Source organism: Siniperca chuatsi, linkage group LG3 (assembly GCF_020085105.1).
Source record: "Siniperca chuatsi isolate FFG_IHB_CAS linkage group LG3, ASM2008510v1, whole genome shotgun sequence".
NCBI classification, from domain to species: domain Eukaryota; kingdom Metazoa; phylum Chordata; class Actinopteri; order Centrarchiformes; family Sinipercidae; genus Siniperca; species Siniperca chuatsi.
The window spans coordinates 925,229-945,000 of NC_058044.1; the positions used below are offsets into that span (position 1 = coordinate 925,229).

Consider the following 19,772-nt stretch of genomic DNA (forward strand, 5'->3'; position numbering starts at 1 on the left):
AAAGGCTTCCAGAAACCTTCAGAAGTTCTCCAGAGTTCAGTGGAAACACTGAAGGTTCCTCGTGGAAGCTTCATAGAGCCTGATGGCTCTTCCAGAACTTTCTACCATACGCAGGTTCTCCGATTGTATGGACGGAACACTAACGTTCTTAGTGTGAACTCTTGCTTTCACACTGTTCTATTAAAGATCTACTGAATGTAAACCTGAATGTGTTCCCAAATGTTCTTATTCGTTGATAAATGTACTGTGTCTCAAGTTGGACAAAATATCAAAGACAGGCTCTCATTTAACACGCAGGTGGAGAGTCCTTCTTTTGCTTTTATTTTTTATATTTTTGTTTTACTGGACAGATGACAGCAGAGAGGCAGGCAGGAAATGAAGGGAGAGACATGATGACATAGTGTCTACTCGCAGGGCTAGTTGGTGAACTACGTTTTCTATATATATATTTCCAACATCTACATCTAATAATATTTATTTACAGATTGTTAAATGTGAATCTGACATGTGTGGATTGTGTTACATTCATGTGTTTTGAGACAACTCTATTTGTTTGAAAAATAGTTTTAGGTTTGTTAACATTGGTAGGTATTTGTTTGTGACTGGACAATGCATTTGTCCACACCTTCAAACACCATAAATTACTCACAAATCGTCATACACATTTGTAAATCTGGTTTTATTTGTAGATCATGAAACACACATTTGTCACCAATATTGAGACTAATTTGTCTCCATAAATGAGATGCCTGCTACCAGTTCTCATCCAGCCAATGATTTTATGGTGGACATTTTATATTTTAGGGGTCTAGAAATGAATTTCCAAGTTCATAAAGTAATTGTTGTTCATCTTCTTTCTTTCTGCCTCCACTGAGTGATAAATGAGAGCCAGCTGAAGGTTTCACTGTGACATTAAAGTGCTGCGTCTCTGTTACTGTACACATTGTTGCTTTAAGTGTCGAAACACTTCAAAGCAAACATTTACACCACTGAGAGGTGTCTTACCATACAGCTGTTTGTCTAGTAAGAAGTCATACAAAAAGGATAAATTAACTCAGCAGTTATTGTTCCCATATTAAATCATTAAAAAATGAGACAGAGTGTAAAGAATCAAAGCGTTTGGGTTCACCTACCTGTTTTGACGAATCCACCTAAAAGTTTAGAAAATATGAAACAAAAAGTCAAAATTTGCTCTTTGATTTTACAGTGATTCTTCACTTACATCCAAAATTCCAGAGAAAACATGAATCAAACAATGCTTCAAGGCCGACAGAATGAATGATTAAGACAGAATGACAAACAGTTGGCAGGACAGAAAAGGGAAAAATTAGACCAGCTTACCGAGTTCTTGAAGCAACACAGCTGAAGAGAAGAAATCAGAGAGAGAAATGAAGCAGATAAACAAAGGAGATGAAAACAAACAAGAAGATAAAGCAAGAGGAGCTCAGATCCTCTGATAACAGCTGGAAACTTTTAGTTGAGTTTAGTTTGGTTTCTCAATAACTTACATGTTCATATTAAAAATCTTATCAGCACCATCCCTCTGAGAAAAAGACTTTCTATATGGGTGTTCATTTGAAAAACTCTGTCCTGATCCAGCTAACTGAGAATAAACCTGTATGTTAACAGGTTTGAATTTAAGGACTTGTTGTTATACCAAACTTGTGTCAAATCATCATCAATCAAATGAAGATAAAGTTATCCACATATGAAGAACAGGAGCCTCGACTTCACATCGATGCACATCAAGTGACGCAGGAAAACAACATGTTAGACTGTAAACTACATCACTGTTTGTTAAAACCTGTAAATACTGTTTCTACTGTTAATGTCAAAGTTGTGAATCCTGGATGAAGTTTAGTATTTAATGTTTGGTCAAACCGAAACTCTAAAAGATGAAATCAGACACAGGCAGGTTTAATACAACAGAGATAAACAGAGAGCGGACACATGTTAACACAAGTATACCTGTCCCAACCTGTCCCACAATGTACCACCCGGTTCTAACTAGTCCCATCCTGTCCTAACCAGTCCCAATATGTTCTAATAAGTTCCAACTAGTCCCCACCTTTACCAACCACTCCAACCAGTCCTAGCACTCCCACTCAGTCCCAACCTGTCCACACTAGTTATAACCCGTCCTGACCTGTTCTAACCTGTCCCACAATGTCCCAACCAGTCTCTACTAGTCCCATCCTGTCCTAACCAGTCTCAGCCTCTCCAAACATGTCCAGACCTGTCTTTCCCACCTTGTCCCAGTTAAAAGTATCCCATCCTGTCCTAACAAGTCCTAATAATTTCTAACCTTTTCAAATCATTTCTAACCTGCCCCCAACTTACCAATCTATACCAACTAATCCCTAGCACTCTCAATCAGTCCCAATCTGTCCATATCTGTTCTAACCTGCCCTAATTAGTCCTGCCATATTCCAACCAGTCCTAACCTGTCTCCATCATACCCAACTATACCAATGTATCCCTAGCACTCCCAATCAGTTCCAACCAGTCCACACTAGTCCAATTTGAACCTGTCCTGACCAGTCTTAACCAGTCATAATCTGTCCTAAATTGATGAAAACAGGCCTAACAGTGCTGACCAGCCTTAACTAATCCTAACTGATTCTAAAAACCCTCCAATAATAGCTCTGACCAATAGGAGGTCTGCTGATGGCGTTGTGAAGGAGGAGGCAGCACAACAACAGCAACAGGAGTAAACTGAACAAAAGCAGGAAAAGAGCGCCTCAAGGTAGATGAAGGAAAGGTCAAAGGTCACCAGAGAGGTCAAGGTGCCTCTTTGCACCTGTCCATCTCCTCCTGTTCCAATATGGCTCCTGCAGCTCTATGTAGAAGCTGGCCTGCTTATCGTACTCCTCATGGTCAATTATTCTAACGGCTATGGTCTTCCTGCGAACGAAAGAGTACAAACAACAACAGTGGGAGGGGAGGTCAGAGGTCAGGGGTCATGCATTAGTTCACCAACACACATTCAAACACACCCATGGAAGCCGAGATGAAATCTGACAGGACTCCGTCGTTATAGTGTCTGAATCACCATGGCAACACCGTAGTAACAGGGATGAGGAGGAGATGACCTCACCTCATCTGGCCTGCAGGGAGGAGGGATCGAATTCTTGGAGGTTAAAGTCGCACTGAAAGAAATATGACTGTCTTGTTTTGTGATAATGATATCTTGTAAAGTGTAAGTCACACTGAATCTAAAAATATGTTTCATGTCTGTGCGTTCTGAGTTGAATCAGAGAAGTTTGATTTTTGATGCAATTTGCTGCAATAATTTCAGTAACTATGGCGATTTGTTTTGTTCCCAACTGCGATGACAAAGAGTCCTGACATTCACTGTGACTTTAACTGTCAAAGATCTACAATAGATTGATGGGTGATGTTTTTCCCTGTGAGGCCTTGAGGTGAGTTTGGATTAACAGAGTTTAAAGGTCATTAGTGATGGGGGTGGGGTTAGAGGGGGCAGGGTTACAGCACAGGAAGGTGACACCCCCACCTTTCCTCCCACTCATCTCCAGCAGGCGAGGCTCTCCGATCTCAAGGAAGAAGTTCTTGTTTTTCTCATATTCTTCATCATCAATTATATTGATCTGAATAGTTTTGCTGAAACAGAAAAAACAAAGATAGAAAGGTTGCAGAAAGAGAAGTGTGCAGAAGGCTGAGGCGTGACAACGAAAAGAAAAGAAGGTGAATAAAAGGTGGATGATGTCAGAGACAGTGTTGGTGGTGGTGGTGGAGACTGCGGGGAAACGGCTAAACAACATTTAGAGAAACATTTCCCAAAAGACAATGCTAGAGGTCTTTATGGCTCCAAAATGTTTGACCCAAAAAACCTGATGTGCATAAAAAGAGACCCGATCTGAAAGGGCCAATCAGATCCAGAATGTGTTCGACCTGAACAGACCCAAACAGCAGCATGTTTCTCCACCAATTAACAAACAGAGCTACAGTACATGTAATTTTTCCTTCACTTCACAGTTCACACTCAGGTATCAGACATCCGGACACACCTGAGACCTGATGCCTTGTTGACTGTTGGAGGTGATAATTACAGAGATTATTGATGAGTTTCCAGTTCAGACCAGTTTGATTTTCAGCCCAAAGCTTGATTAGGTCACAGATGACTCAATGATCCGACATGAAGAAACCTGATGACACAGTTTGTTCTGCCTTTGAGTGTTGGAGGCTTCACTGGGCTGCAGGCTACAGCAGCCCTCATTGGACAGATCCACAGTGTGTGTGTGTGTGTGTGTGTGTGCCAGCAGTGTGGAAACAGAAAATCGCCTTCATCCATTTCCATGTTTATTTAATATCAGCAGATTGATGGTTTGGAGGTTTTGTATCTGTGATTCCAGGACACAAGACATTCTCATATCATAGTTTTAGAAAACCTTTTGTGCGACGTTTGTGCTTCATGTTTTGTACATCAGCGAAAATGTTCAGACTATTAGAGGTGGAAAATTAATGTAATTCTGTTCCTTAAGAATATGAATCTATATCCTGATGGAATATGAAAGTAAAAGTCCTGCAGTTTAAGTTTTATTTAAAGATCCCTTCACTGATTTTGTTATACAGCAATCAATTACATTTGAGGTTTTAATGTTTCCTGGTGCAAGTGTTTGTTTACATCTGTAATGTTTTACAACTACAGCTTTTTAAGAAATTATAATATCAAATGGATCAAAAATAAAGTAGTTACCTCTTTGTTTCAGCAGGTTTAACTGTGACAAATATTTGAATTAGTATTTTTTGTTGTTGTTTTTTTGTTTCTAAATGTATCAAGTATTTGGAGTTTTTGAGTATTTGGTGTTTTCAGGCCACTAGACTGCAGGACAAACTAACACAATGTTTTGACGTATTGATTGGAAAGAAAGCAATATCCTTCATTATCCTCCCAAAATATGAAGCTGTAGGCTACATAAAGCTGATAACTGATGAAATCAGAGGTGTTTTACTTTACTTCCTGTTAGAATTGTGTTGAAGCTGTAAGTATATTATGTTTAAAGTAAACACACAAAAATCTACTAACTTGTATTATTGTTGTATGACAGTAGCAGTAAAAAGGATTGTGGAATGACTCCACAATTGAGAATGACTTCCGGATGGGAGCCCTGCCACCGCTGCAGTCACGGCCCGCACAGTGGATTTAACACACATTCAAGTGAAGAGCAGAGTGGTTCAGGCTGTGAGAATATTAGATTTAAACGTTGGTTTTATCATCATTGTGCAGACATTTGTAAGATTACTGGAAATAATTTGAAGAACCTGCTGCTGGATAACAGGTAAATTAATGTTTAAATTTTTCCACTAAGGTTTGCATAGTGGGCGCTAAATGACCGAATTACGTAGTAATTTATGCCATGTAACACAGAGTCATTTGATTCAATGTTAATATAAAAAATACTGATTAGTGCAGCTTTATCTGCATTACAACAGTCTAAACTCCACAGAAGTCTGCTTATTATCTCTGCAGTTTTACAAGAGCCCGATCAGTTTTCTGTGGAGGGAAACAGACAGAAGTTGAAGTAAAAAGTGTGGTCAGGCTGGAGAAGTGGCTGCCAGCCAGCAGCGACCTCCCCTGTGGTCTGAGAGGAACCGGCTGCAGTCATCTGTCTGCTTTATGGGCTGAGCCCTGGACGATGAGCAGGATCCTGCTGCTGCTGAACACAGGCTGCCCTAATAAGGAAGAGTGCTGCATGATGTTTATCTGCCAACACACCAGGAGCCGGGCTGGTTTGGACTAACAGCACGACAAAAGACATCTGAGACACCGAGCTGGAAATCAATTCAGTGGAGCTGTGGAAGAAACATAAACTAAACTGGAAAAAATAAACACACGCTAAACATTTTTTTAAAGTAGTAAAACTATTTAAAGTAGTACTGCACTGATTTCATCTGTAGGTATAGTGTTTACCATGTTCACCGTCTTAGTTTAGCTTGTTAGCATGCTAACATTAGCTAATTAGCAGTAAACACAGAGTCCAGCTGAGGCTGATGGGAACGCCATCAGCTCTGCAGGTGTTTGGTCAGAAACCAAAGTGTTGGACACGTTAACATGTCGACCTGATGGTGGCGCTAGATGGAAAGTCAGAGGATCAGCAGAGTTATTACAGTTCATCCTGAGGGGAGCATGAACGATGAAGCACGTTTCATCACAATCCATCCAATAGATATTTCATTGAAAATTACGAACCTCAAGGAGGCGCTAGAGGAAAAAGCCAGAGGACCACCAAAGTCATTAGGATTCAACGTCTGGGGAACATGAATGTCTGTAATAGTTCAGCTATTTCATTCTGGATCAAAGTGATGGACCAACCGACTGTATGGTTAAAAATGTAATAAGTCAAACTAGAAGAAGTTTTTCTGTGATTGTGGATATAATTAATCAAATTGTGGCACTGAAAGTTGTACTTCTTTGATTTGACTCTACGTGAAATAATGTCTAAAGGCCCGAGCACACCAGAACATGTCACAGTGAAATTCCTCAGCACATCTTTATGAAACAGTTGGTGCTAGAAGCTTGATGACATAGTAACGAAGCTTGATGACATAGTAACTAGCCGGCGAGCTAACTGCTGTCACGTTAGACAGCCAGAAACATGCTAGCCATAGTCAGTCACAACAGCTCTCTGAGCACCGAAACAGACAAAATGTAGATTAGTAAACAGTTATTGGACAAGTCAAGAATATAACTGATCACATCAATAAATAATACTGTTAGTTAAAGGTCCAGTGTGTAACATTTAGGAGGAGCTATTTGCAGAAATGGAATATAATATTTACAAGTATGTTTTCATTACTGTAGAATCAAAAAAAAATAAGAATCGTTGTGTTTTCGTTACCTTAGAATCAGCCCTTTATATCTACAGAGTGAGCGGATCCCCTTCCACAGAGGTCGCCATGTTGCACCGCCATGTTTCTCACTCTCCCCTTCCAAGCGTGTAGGAGAAACTACAGTGGTTGTGAAACTCACAAACAGCCCTATCTAGAGCCAGTGTTTGGTTTATCTGTTCTGGGCTCCTGTAGAAACATGGCGGTGCAACATGGCGGCCTCCGTGGAAGGGGACCCGCTCCCGCTATAGATATAAAGGGCTGATTCTAAGGTAACGAAAACACGATTCCCCTAAATCTTACACACTCAACCTTTATAAACATGAGTTGTTCTGACTTGAAGTCTTTTGACTTGAAATGAGCTGAATGAATGAACAGCAGTGAGTTCAATCAAATCATGAAATAACGCGAACTTCCCAGCATGCATTGTTTGAGAGTTACCCTTCTTTTTGTAGTCTGAAGAAAACACATATGATGTCCACATGACCTCCTTTTTATCAATGAGGTGGGCTAAACTACAGAAACACCTCTCCGTATAACACAATACAGTTCAACAGCAGCACAAACTACAGCCTCCAAACTGATCACACAGTTGAATCAACACGTCTCTAAAACAGTTTCAACACAAAGTGAACGTTATAACCTTCATGAAGGAAGATTTAGTTTTAGCTAGGTGCACCCAATAAACTGGAGACAGAGTGTAAATGACATTCTCAGGTTAACAGCAGTGTGAGGACCTACCCAGCTACTGCAACACAGTAAAATATAAAACAGGAGAAATTACAAATGAAGGTTTTTGTCTAATACAAGCTTGTTCCAATTAAAGAATGTATGGTACATGGACATACTAATATTGATAAGGGAATATCAGTGAATAATATTGTCCAGCTAATGAATCAGTCCTCTGTATCAGACTGGTAGTATTCAGCTGATAACTTGATCGGTCTATATAAGGCTCTCCCAGCAGCCCATTCTGTGTAAATGTAGGGCAGCATCGTCATTAATAAACTGAAACAAAGAATGAGCGTGGCACCTTTTCCATTTCAATACGCCGTCCGCTTCCTTCACAGCCAGCAGCCGTGTTTATGCTCTGGAAATAAACGTGTTGTCATTACATTCCTGCTGCCCGCAGACATGGAAAGAGTCTGCCTGCAGCCGCTATGTGAGGCATGTAAACCTGAAGCTAGCAGTCACATGACTGTGTGGAGGTGGTGCTAGGATTAGGAAGAGTTTTCTTTTAATAAATCCTTGTTCAATACTTACTTTCACACAGCCTGCTTCCGATTTAGTCCAGAATGACTACAAAAAATGACTGCTGGTTATTGATCCTCAATACTTTTATTGTAGAAACCAACTGTTGGCATCAAACATCAGATTCTATCTTTGTACTTGTTCTTTGATTAGAAAGTTCCTGATTTAAACCATCATTTAACCAAATGTAGACTGTTTGGCTGCTTGTGTTCAGACAACATGAGAGCGATTACTTATTTTGTTGAAGAAAACATATTTTTGTGAAAACACGTTTTGATCCTCAAAGTGTCTAAAAAAGTACAGTTTGGGTATTGGTGCCAAACCTCAGGTGTTGTATTGGCACTAGTATTATAACATTTTTGATTACACTAAAAATAAGGAGTGTATTAATCAATCAATACATATCAGAAAACTGATTCAAGAGTCAGAGATTCAGCTACATCGATATCCTGCTCAATTCTGCACGAAATCTGGAAACAAAGTGATACAGCTGTCAAAAAACGATCTTTACAATTTACTGTATCTCTGCACTCCTGTGACGTTATATGTGTGTGTTGGTGTTTGACCAACCTCCTGTTAGCTCGCTACATTAACCAATCATGTATGCTTTAATCCATCCATCCACCGTGTTCAATACTGCCTGAAATCGTTTCATGTATTAGCAGAGTGGAAAAACCTGCAACATTAAATATGTAATTGAGACCAAAAAAGTATAGAAAGTATCTTTATTTATATAGATTTATATCATGTAGCAAAGAACAATTTATGAATACATTAGTTAACACGCACTCCTTAATAATGGTAGTATGACAAAAAAGTAATGTAAATTGGTGCATTGTAATGCATTAATCCAATAATCACCTATAACTTGATAAAGATTTTATGATAAATAAAGTTAAAATGTTTGACAAAAACATACAACTATTTTGAATGCAAATGTTTTCTTTCTATCTTTACAACTAAGAGCATTGTTTTTTTTTTTTTACAACATTGTCTTTGATTGGTGATCAGTTCTAGAGTCCAATAAGAAGAATCTGTAAATAAAGACAGATTCAATCTTTTTTTATAACCCAAAATGCAGTGTACATGGGGGAGCTTTTTCAGCTGTTTTTCAGCAGTCTTCCTCTCAGGCTGCATTCAGCTCCAACAACCTCCACAAAGAGGGTAGGACAGCGTCTATGTTGCCTGTGAGCAAATCACTCACTGTTGCTCTGAAGCTTAACTGCTGTGAGCGCACATGTTTTCATGAACTCAGAGCTTCTCCCAGCTGGGTTTTGGTGGTTGGGCTGTAAGAGTTAAGAAAGATGTTAAGAAATATTTTTTAAAATGATTCAAATTAAGGGCAACTACAATAGGAATATTAATTGTTGTTTAATTTCCACTTTGGCCAATTTGCTATTATTTTTACTGTGTTTATTCAGTAACAACAACACTTTATCAGTGAAGGATGCTATTTTCTGGGTTTATTGCCACTAAAACATCCATTATACAGCTTTGATTTACTTTTGATTTTAATATACAGAAATACTGGCTTGTCTAGTTTGGGGAAATTGTGTCTCACTGCCAGATTAAACAAGACTCACCCAAACACTGTACGAGCATGGACTGAAAAGGCCACTGCTATTGGGAACATTGTGTTATGAATTAATGTATAGTGATTAATCTCTGCTGTAACGTCTTGAGTGCTCCAATAGTTATATTGTCTGTGTTGGATAGTGAGCCCCCCTTTTATTCTTCTTATATTGTTGCTGTTGTACCTGTTGTGTTTGGCTGTTACACTCAATAAATAATTGATCACAAACAAAATGGACGCAAGTCATTTGGGAGAATTTTGTTACATATTCAGATATGTAACAAAATTCTGCATGAAGTTTGACCGACCTTCACTGAGAACATGAAAGCAGAAGCAGTCACTGTAGGAAATGTTCAAACAGACTGAGCACTGACACACAACCTGCTTCAGGACACTACATATCACATCTCTTTGTTTCTAACATAAAGTAAATGGTAGAAAAGGTTTCAGTCGTAGTCATCTGGACACTGTTTTCAGAATCAAGATGTTTCGGCTCCCATCCGGAAGTCATTCTCAATTGTGAAAAAATTGGACGGGAACTGGAAATTTAAGCTACTCTGTGTTACATAAGCCCTGCCCTCAGGAAGGAATCTGCCTGAGTATCTGTTAATAGCTAGTACATAGGCGAGACCAAACAGCCACTTCACAAAAGACTTTATCAGCACAGATGACACGCTACCTCAGGATTACAGAGCGCCGTGCATTTGCATCTAAAAGCTACAAACCACACATTTGAAGACAGCGAGGTGAAGATTCTAAGTAGAGAGAAGAATTGGTTTGAACGGGGCGTCAAGGAAGCCAATTTTGTGAAAAAAGAGAACCCCTCTTTGAACAGAAATGGTGGTCTGAGATTTAATCTGCCCAAAGTCTACCAGAGTGTATTAACACCTTGGTCAAGCCAATCACATGCTAATCAGGTACTTAACAGTGATGAAGTAGATGCAGCCAGAAAACAATAGGCCTGATTACTGATTACTGGGCCATCTTGGAAACTATTAGGTCAGTTTCAGGTGAAACTAGCTATGAACAGATATTCAGGCAGATTCCTTCCTGAGGGCGGGGCTTATGTAACACAGAGTATCTTTAATTTTCCAGTTCCCACAATTTTGGGCAAACATCTTGATTCTGAAAACAGTGTGATGAATGAAACCTTTTCTACGATAGAACACTCCTGATGAACTCAGTCAGAAATGCCAAGACCCATCAGAAAAAAACATAATCTGTGTCGATGAATCAGTCAGAGCCAAGACCAAAGCAGAGCGTGTCTGACAGCTCAGCAGCAGCCGATACAGATGATGAGACAGACAGACAGATGGAGAGGTGCAGCAGAGGAGAAAACAGCTGTTTAGATAAATCACATATTCTGAAAGATGATAAAGAGTTTTGTGGTTTCTTGTGATGGTCCAACAATCTGCAAGTTCCAGGTAAAAGTTTTAGTAGATCACCAAGTGGACAAAGCAGAAGTGGAATTGTTGTAGATTTCCACATCATCTCCAGACTCTTCTGTTAGCACAGCGTTGGTATTTGTCCAACATCTCAGGTTTATATGTCATTAAAAAAATATATTTCCCAGCCACCGTGTCTCTGATGATAGCTATTGGTTCAGTCCGGGCTTCCTTAGCCCCATTTGTAACTTAGCACTCTGTACTCTACTACATGATTCAGTCACACAGCGTTCCCAACACAAACCTTAGGGGAACAAGACTAAATGTCTCCAGCCATGCTAGCAGCTCTGTGAGGCTGTACAGCAGCGCAAACATGATTCCAAAGACAATGCTAACATGCTGATGTTTAGCAGGTATAATGTTTACCATCTTAGTTTATTGTATTACCATGCTAACATTTTCTAATTAGCACTAAACAAACAAAGATATTTGGTCATTAACCAAAGTATTGAATACATTAAAATGTTGCCCCAATGATGGTGCAAGATGAAAAGTCAGAGGATCACCAAAGTCAGTAGGATTCATCTTCTGGGGACCATCCAACAGTTGATGAGATATTTCAGTTTAGATGCCACTAGCATGGCTAAAAATCTAGATATTATCTTTTTTTTTTTTTTCCTTGCATCCACCAACATGTTGCATCTTCAAAGGGATTTTCATGATCCAACAGATGTTAACTGTCTGCCTGGAGTGATGAAATGTTTGCCCAAGCAACTTTAAACTCAGTATTTTCACAGACTGCCACTGCTGCAGTCACAGCCCGCACAGTGGATTTAACACACATTCATGTGAAGAGCAGAGCGGTTCAGGCTGTGAGAATATTAGATTTAAACGTTGGTTTTATCATCATTGCGCAGACATTTGTAAGATTACTGGAAATAATTTGAAGAACCTGCTGCTGGATAACAGATAAATTAATGTTTTAATTTTTCCACTAAGGTTTGCATAGTGGGCGCTAAATGACCGAATTACGTAGTAATTTATGCCATGCTCAGGTCACAAATGGGGCTGTCTCCCTCAGAATTTTGTTCATATTGGACAATTCTGCAGCACATTATTTACATTCATGGTCAACACTGAGTACCAATGCATGAAGAAGTGTGTCCTTTATGTAGTAAAGTAACTGGATTTGTGTAGCACGTCAGACTTTAATCCTGTGGGACGGAGTTTGAGTCCTGTCTAAGTTGAGCTATTTATGTTGGCATTTTTGAACGGTAATCATGATATTTCCACAACCTTAACCACGCTGTAATTAGCATGCATGTCATTGCACATTGTTATGCCATTCAAAACTTGTCATTTAATGTAATCTGAGGTTTCACAGAATCATCCAGTCAGTTTGTGTGGCAGTAGGGCTGGTTGGTTGACATGTTTAGGCACTTGTCATCGTTGGCACCATTCACAAATAATTGGACACACAAGTGTTTAGGTAAAGCTTAAGAACTGCGTAGTCAGCACGTCCACATGGAACATGTAACAAGCAATTTACAAATGTAACCCCATTGGGATGATACAACCATAATGGATAATCATTGGATAACATGTTGCTTAAACATCTTTTTTTTCTCCCACCCAGACACCACACTGTAATCAACAAATTCCATGTTGATTCAGGGAATGATTGCTTACATTGTTGTCCAACGTAGCCCATTGCCCATGACTGTCCATGGGCTCTGTGATTATGGACTAATAAACCCATTCTTAATGTACACTGACACACTGACTGGGATAATCTGCCTAATTTATTAACTTGATTAATTTCTGTCACCTCACAGACAAAGAACCCACGAGAGGGCCAATAATCAATATAGTCAGAAATCATCCTGTTGGAATTCTACAATTTGTTTTAGGTATACTGACATTAATGAAGACTCTAATACCCAAAATGCATTGCAGAGAAATTAGGGAACTGTGCATTACTCTCGGCTACTTCAGTATTTTCATTTTCATGATTCAGTACTTCGTCATCATTCAGCACTAGAGATTTGTGAGAAGATTTGTACTTACCAGATATCATCGTTCTCAAACTCCAGGACTCCATGTGTGTCCTCAAAGTCCTCCCCGCCTCCTTTAGCCGTCCCCTCCATGGTTTTGTATGGCACTACCACAACACCACGAGCTCCCGAGGTCCGAATCACCTTCACCTCCATCACCCCAATGCTCTCACTCACAGTCACCACTGGCTCCTCGAATGTAAAGATCCCTGCGTGGTCATCATCAAAGATGGTGACGGTGGCCGTGCATGGCAGACCTAAACCTGCAAGGGCGTCCACATGATTTGCCTCGCACTCGTCTGAGCCATCACACTTTGAAATGACGTTCACATTGCTGAGGTGAACCAGGAAATGCTCGTCTTCCTCAAAGATATCATCATCAATAATGTCAATCCGGATTTCTTTTTCGGTCTCACCTGGTTTAAACACAATAGTTCCTTCAGTGAACTGGTAGTCTGAGCCAGCGTTTGCGGTGCCATCTTCAGTCCTGTAATCCACTGAGACTGTGCTCATTAGGTCTCCACCACGGCGCACCACATTCAGTGCTACACTGCCACAGTTCTCCAGACACTGGTAGGTACCAGGGTCGAAGAACACCTTGGAGGAAAAATCATTCAATGAAACCTCAGAGCAGATATCGTGCTGGGTGGCTCTCTTGGCTTGATCAGCAGCATGCTTCTTCAGGATGTTGCCTGCTCCTGTCATGATCCTGGTCGCCTGACAGCGGTAAAAAGCCCGACTCTTCTGTTGCTGTGTTAAAACTTGGTAATTGGCTAACTCCATCAACTGCTCCATCTCTTTCTCAGGATGTTTCTGTTTAAGTTCCTTCAGGATCCTGGCCACCTCTCTGCGGGCCTCCTCCTCATCCAGCTCCTTAAAATCAAACCCCGTCTCCTCTCCATGGGAGTTGAGCATTTTCCCATCCATTTCGATGTCGACCTTCGAGGGAAGCTCTGGTTCTCCCTCTGTTTCGATGATCATTCCTTTCCGCTTCCCTGCTCTGTATCGTTTGTACATGTATTTGTAGAAAAGAAGTCTGCGGTCAGCCACGTAAGCAAATCCAACACAAATGGGAAAGAAGAAGAGTGTGAGAAGCCCCTCCCATATCTCTACAACACCTGGAGAAAAGACGGCCAGGATCAGGTAAAGCCAGGTGTACGCAAAGACACTCCAGGTGGCGGTGACGAAGAACACCCTGAGGTGCTTCACCTTTCTGGTCTCTCCTTCAGGAATGACAGATACACAAAGGCCAATGATGACAAACATGTTGAAGGCGGCACTTCCTACAATGGTGTTGGGGCCCAGCTCACCGGCATCAAAGTTGTGACCACAAACCTCCACGACTGACAGGAGGATCTCTGGGGCGGAGGAACCCAGTGCCATCAGGGTCAGGTTGGACACCGTCTCGTTCCAGACACGCACCGTCGTGGTGATCTTCTCACCATTCGGTTTCTTGATGGTGATCTGTCTCTCCTGGGAGGTGATGACCTCGATGGATGCCATGAAGCGGTCAGCAATTATAGAGACGCCCAAGAACATGTACGCCAGCCCCACAAAGTAAATGGTAGCTCTGGCAAGGCGGTCGGTGAAGGCTGGGTTTTCTGGCTTCCATACTGGCAGGATAACGCCTTCAATGCAGCCGGTAGCTCCTCCACATTTGGTGCGGTTGCTGAGTGTGTTGTTGGACGTGAGGGTCAGAGTAGAGCATGCAGAATATGGAAGTTCAATTGAGATGATGGTCAACAAGAAAAGCAGCTGATAGGTGGAGAACAGTGACGTGGTCCTGGCTGGGCTCATGGTGACACTTGACCCTTAAACCTGCAAGACACAGAAGGAGACTGTAGTACTTTTGGTTTTTGTCTGAACATATTTGAAACTGGGGTTGAATGGATGACATAAACATGCAAAAAGCTGAAGTCCTGCTCCACTTCTCTTAAATCACAGAGCAAATACTATTCTTTCCTTCTCTGGGATGTAACTGTAAATGTTACTGTTGTGAATGCTCACGTGTGTTTGAGTGATTTTAAAACTAAATGTTCTTAATACTGGTTTGTACAAATCTTCTTTTTCAAAACATAAATAGTGAGTTACTAATGATTACACAAAAGTGTAGTTTGGCAAGATAGTTTTATAACATATAGGAAAGCCCTCTATAATGCCAGAGCTGCTTACTACTCATCATTAATAGAGGAAAATAAGAACAACCACAGATTTTTTTTCAGCACTGTAGCCAGGCTGACAGAGTCACAGTTCTATTGAGCCATGTATTTCTGTAGCCCTCAGTAGTAAATACTTCATGAGCTTCTTAAATGATACAATTTTAATTATTAGAGACAAAATTCATCATGTCCTGCCCTCAAGACAGGAACCTTAGACAGTTGTAAAACTTGATATACATTTAGACTGCTTTTCTCCCATCAACATGTCATCATGTACCACAGTCTTTTAAAGTAGCTGTAATTAAACATCTTTTTAAAAAGCTCACCCTTGATCCAGGGGGTTTAATCAACTATAGACCTATATCTAACCTTCCCTTTCTCTCTAAGATCCTTGAGAAAGCAGTCGCCAATCAGTTGTGTAACTTTCTAAATAACAATAGTTTATTTGAGGATTTTCAGTCAGGATTTAGAGTGCATCATAGCACAGAGACAGCACTGGTGAAAATTACAAATGACCTTCTAACTGCATCAGACAATGGACTTGTCATGTTAGATCTTAGTGCTGCATTCAAAACTATTGACCATCACATACTATTACAGAGACTGGAACATTTAATTGGGATTACAGGAACCGCACTAAGCTGGTTTAAATCCTATCTATCAGATCAGTCTCAGTTTGTACATTAACGGTTAACAGTGAGTCCTTCGTGGACGCCAAAGGTAGTCACAGAGTTCCACAAGGTTCTGTGCTTGGACCGATTCTATTCTCCCATGTTATCTGTCAAAATCTAAATCTAAGATTTCTCCTTTTATAACTGACATTCATTGACATTAAATTGTTATTATATATGGTACTTTTTTTTAATGATCTTGCAGTGAATTTGTCATTCAGTTGTTTTTGCTCTAAAATCAGACTGGACATTTATCAAAAATTATATTTTTCATTTAAGTGATCATTTAAAATAAATTTTTTCTTAAACTCACATACATTTTAAGGACACAATAAACATAATTTTATGTATCAGTAATAATATAACATCACTATACCATATAATATACTGCCATACTGTATTATTATATAAAATGTACTACAATACTACTTGCTCTATTACAGTATTATATCTTACAATAACACACTGCTACACATCAGACTATATATAAAGCACTATTATCCTGCAGTATATCACCAGATGTGTCCTCTGTGTGGTGAATTGAAGCGTCAGTAGAAAATCAGAAACCTACCGTCACTCAAACAGTATTCAGTATCTGACTGAAGAAAAATCCCTGAAGGACGTTTTTATCAGAATCTCCACAAAAACATGAGTAGAGTTCTCATCCTGGAGGCAGAAACACTGTTAATAAACCGTCCACTTCTCCTCCAGTAAAACAATACAAGCCTGTCAGATGATGTGGAGACGAGAAACAGAAACACCAGTCTGATAATAACACTGTCACCACTAAACCACCACACTGCTGTCTGTTCAACAATATGACTGTGATGATACAACTCTTCCTTCTTCATCTCCTCCTCCTCCTCCTCCTCCTCCTCCTCTCTGTCTCTCTCTCTCTCTGTCAATACTTTCACTCCACCATTTGAATCCTCTTTGGAGTTAATTATCCGCAACGCCAAACTACATAATAATTCTTTTTCTGGAGCTTTAGCCTTTCATTTTAACCTTCCACCATGTCAAGAGGAAAACAGAAAATCTTAGCCAATACTTTAGGACAGATTGTGTAAGCCTTTAATTTATCTGTGAGTGTAAAAAGCTTGGCGATGTGTGCTTTTTGCAGAACACTTTGTTGGCGGGAGTTTCCCATCTATAAACAGCAGGTGGGGAGAAAACATGTTGCTACAATGTCATGATAGCTTTTATAAGGACTACTTGCTGGAAACCAGTATAAAATATCCAGTTTAAAGGTAAATTTGTTTAGCACCCGACTGCCTTAGCCTGTCAGCTCTAGCTAGCTAACATGACACATGAAAATCCAATGAGAAATGACAGCTAGTAGCAATTAATAATTAGCTCTACAGGTACTGAGAAACGACCTGTGTGTGTCCCAAATCATCAACCAGCAGCACGAGTTAAAAGTACAGAAATCCCCCCTCACACATGTAACATTAGCATTAAAAAAGTAACTTTAGCATTAATAATAAAAGTAATGTTAGCATTAAAAAGTAACGTTAGCATTAAAAAAGTAACTCTAATTATTTCAAAAAAGTAACAATAGCATTTTAAAAAGTAACGTTAGCATTTCAAAAAAAATAACGATAGCATTTCGAAAAAGCAAGTTTTGCATTTAAAAAAGTAACATTAATATACTCTATGGACTTCCTGCTGTTTTTCTGTTGTGCAAGTCAGGAGCACAGAACCTCATTCAGGATATTATATTCATAACATCAATGTGTAAAAATCATGCTGATTCCTCAAAATATACCAGATAGTAAATGGGTGAATTTGTATAGCGCTTTTATCCAAAGCGCTTTACAATTTTTGCCTTTCATTCACCAATTCACACACACACACACACACACACACACACACACACACACACACACACACACACACACAGGGAGTGACTTGGGCTTCAGTGTGTTGCCCAAGGACACTTCAACACTTCAACATGTGGACAGGAGGAGGTGGGGATCAAACTGCCAACCCTGTGATCAGTGGACGACCTGCTCTGACTGCTGAACCACAGCCGCCTAGATATCTACCACATGTGTTACGTTAATGCAAGAAACTCACATTAGACAACTGCCGTGTGAACAGGCAAAACTTCACTCATAAACTGTGTCAATATTAAATCAGTATTATTGATCAGCCACACAGGATCATAAAGAGACTCTGATCACCTGTTTGACGTTTCTTCTCTAAAACATTATAAGCGTAACAGCGTGATGCGTTTTCCATCCAAAGCCGTCAGTCTGCAGCTCTATCAGCTGATACTGTGTTTACACTGAAATTCTAAACAAATGTCAAACTGATCAGACTTGATCAGAAAATGGATTCCAAGATTTTTTTTTCTCTCACTTGCCTCTCTGGGCTTCTGTAATTAAGTCCAGAATGAAATATCGCAACAACTATTAGAGACTATTGAAGTATTCAGAACATTTTGAATACTGCTACAAACACAGATCTGGTGTCAAAATGAAGAAAATCCGTGCTTTTCGTCTTCCCTTTCAGTCGCCCCTCTCTCCTTCCTCACAGGCTTTGTAACTCCACTGTGGTGTCTGCTTTAACGCTTTGGTGCCAATTCAGACTTCACTTTGATTTCAAGGAGCTTTCAAACTACCAAGTGTGCACCCTTGGCATCTACTTCACTGTTAAGATGAATAATGGGGATTACCTCCTCTGTGTACCAACATGGTGGAATAGAGCATGAGTGTGTACAAGTGTATATGTGTGTCTGTGTATGTGTGTGTGTGTTCTGTCACAATTTGCAAACTTTAATGACCCGTCAAAAAAAATTCAACCTATTTCGATATTTTGTCCCAGAATCCAAAACGTCTCCTTCTTCTAGCTTCCTATTATTTTATTGTTTGTATATATACACTGCTGATGTATATATACTGTATATATGATATATATATATATATATATATATATATATATATATATATATGAATCATATGGTGATCGGGGTACTGTTGGATGTGTTTTTGCCTCCCAGAGAAGAACAGTTTTCTCCAAAAAGCCTGTTTGGACTCATTAAACAGGATGAGAGGAGCTGATGTGATGTTCCCAACACGAGGCTGTTCAGATGATGTTAAACTGAACTCATCCTGTCTGTACTCTGACGTGGAGATCAGAAGGTAAAACATTCCTCGATGGAGTGAAGAGAGAGACGACGACAGAGAGACTGAGTCTATATCATAACAACACAACGATAACATGTTTCCCTCAACGCCCCAAACACCTTCGAACCCTCCTTTAGCTAAAATAAGCTGTGATCTGTCACCACATCACATCACTGACTCCTAACTGAACAACAACAGTTTGTTTCTGTCATTCCCTCAGCTGCAGTTTAATGTTTAGAACACAATGTGGTTTAGTCTAAAGCAGCTGCTGTGTCTCCTCAACACCACTAGAGGTCGCTCTATGTGAGTTTAAGTTGAACCTGCTGCAGACCAGTTTAAGGTTTAATTCATACATTACAATGATTTTAATAACTTCTAATAGTTTCAGTATTTCATCATGTTTGATCTTATGAAGACAGCACTATGATCAGTGCCAACCTAAAGTGAAGTTGTGTAATTACATCAAAAGGTGTCACATCTGCCAGAGTTACTGATTATTAACAAACTGAAGTCAATGGATAACAAGCATGTATGCACTGAGTCCGGTAACCTGCAGACATGAAGATCATCACATCATTATGACTTTACTACCACTTTACTACTACTACCATACTGCAACATAACTCCATCACTGCCACACTCCTACAACATTATTTCTTCTCTACATCAATACAAAAACATTCTGACCACATCACTGCAACG

At 39.8% G+C, this 19,772-nt stretch overlaps 3 protein-coding genes across 12 annotated transcripts in view; 2 read left to right on the forward strand and 1 right to left on the reverse strand.

Annotated features, from left to right (window-relative positions):
- Positions 1–19,772, forward strand: part of LOC122873026 (NACHT, LRR and PYD domains-containing protein 12-like) — a 657,912-nt gene that overhangs the window by 76,055 nt on the left and 562,085 nt on the right. The gene's annotated exons all lie outside the window — the stretch shown is intronic.
- The window catches only part of LOC122873083 (E3 ubiquitin-protein ligase Midline-1-like), a 243,179-nt gene that overhangs the window by 52,632 nt on the left and 170,775 nt on the right, over positions 1–19,772 (forward strand). The window lies entirely within an intron of this gene.
- The window catches only part of slc8a1a (solute carrier family 8 member 1a), a 28,060-nt gene that overhangs the window by 7,880 nt on the left and 408 nt on the right, over positions 1–19,772 (reverse strand). For 3 of the 9 annotated variants that reach the window (XM_044189323.1, XM_044189322.1, XM_044189325.1), the window contains exons 2-6: positions 16,514–16,608; positions 13,126–14,930; positions 2,774–2,904; positions 1,134–1,151; positions 1,006–1,020 (exon numbers count right to left, since the gene is read on the reverse strand). In XM_044189323.1, the coding sequence (XP_044045258.1) occupies positions 1,006–1,020; positions 1,134–1,151; positions 2,774–2,904; positions 13,126–14,909 (1,948 nt within the window). In that variant the 5' untranslated portion in view covers positions 14,910–14,930; positions 16,514–16,608. Of the gene's footprint in view, positions 1–1,005; positions 1,021–1,133; positions 1,152–1,341; positions 1,363–2,773; positions 2,905–3,514; positions 3,622–13,125; positions 14,931–16,513; positions 16,609–19,772 lie in introns of all 9 variants that reach the window. The other 6 variants (XM_044189326.1, XM_044189329.1, XM_044189321.1 and 3 more) reach the window with 6 other exon arrangements.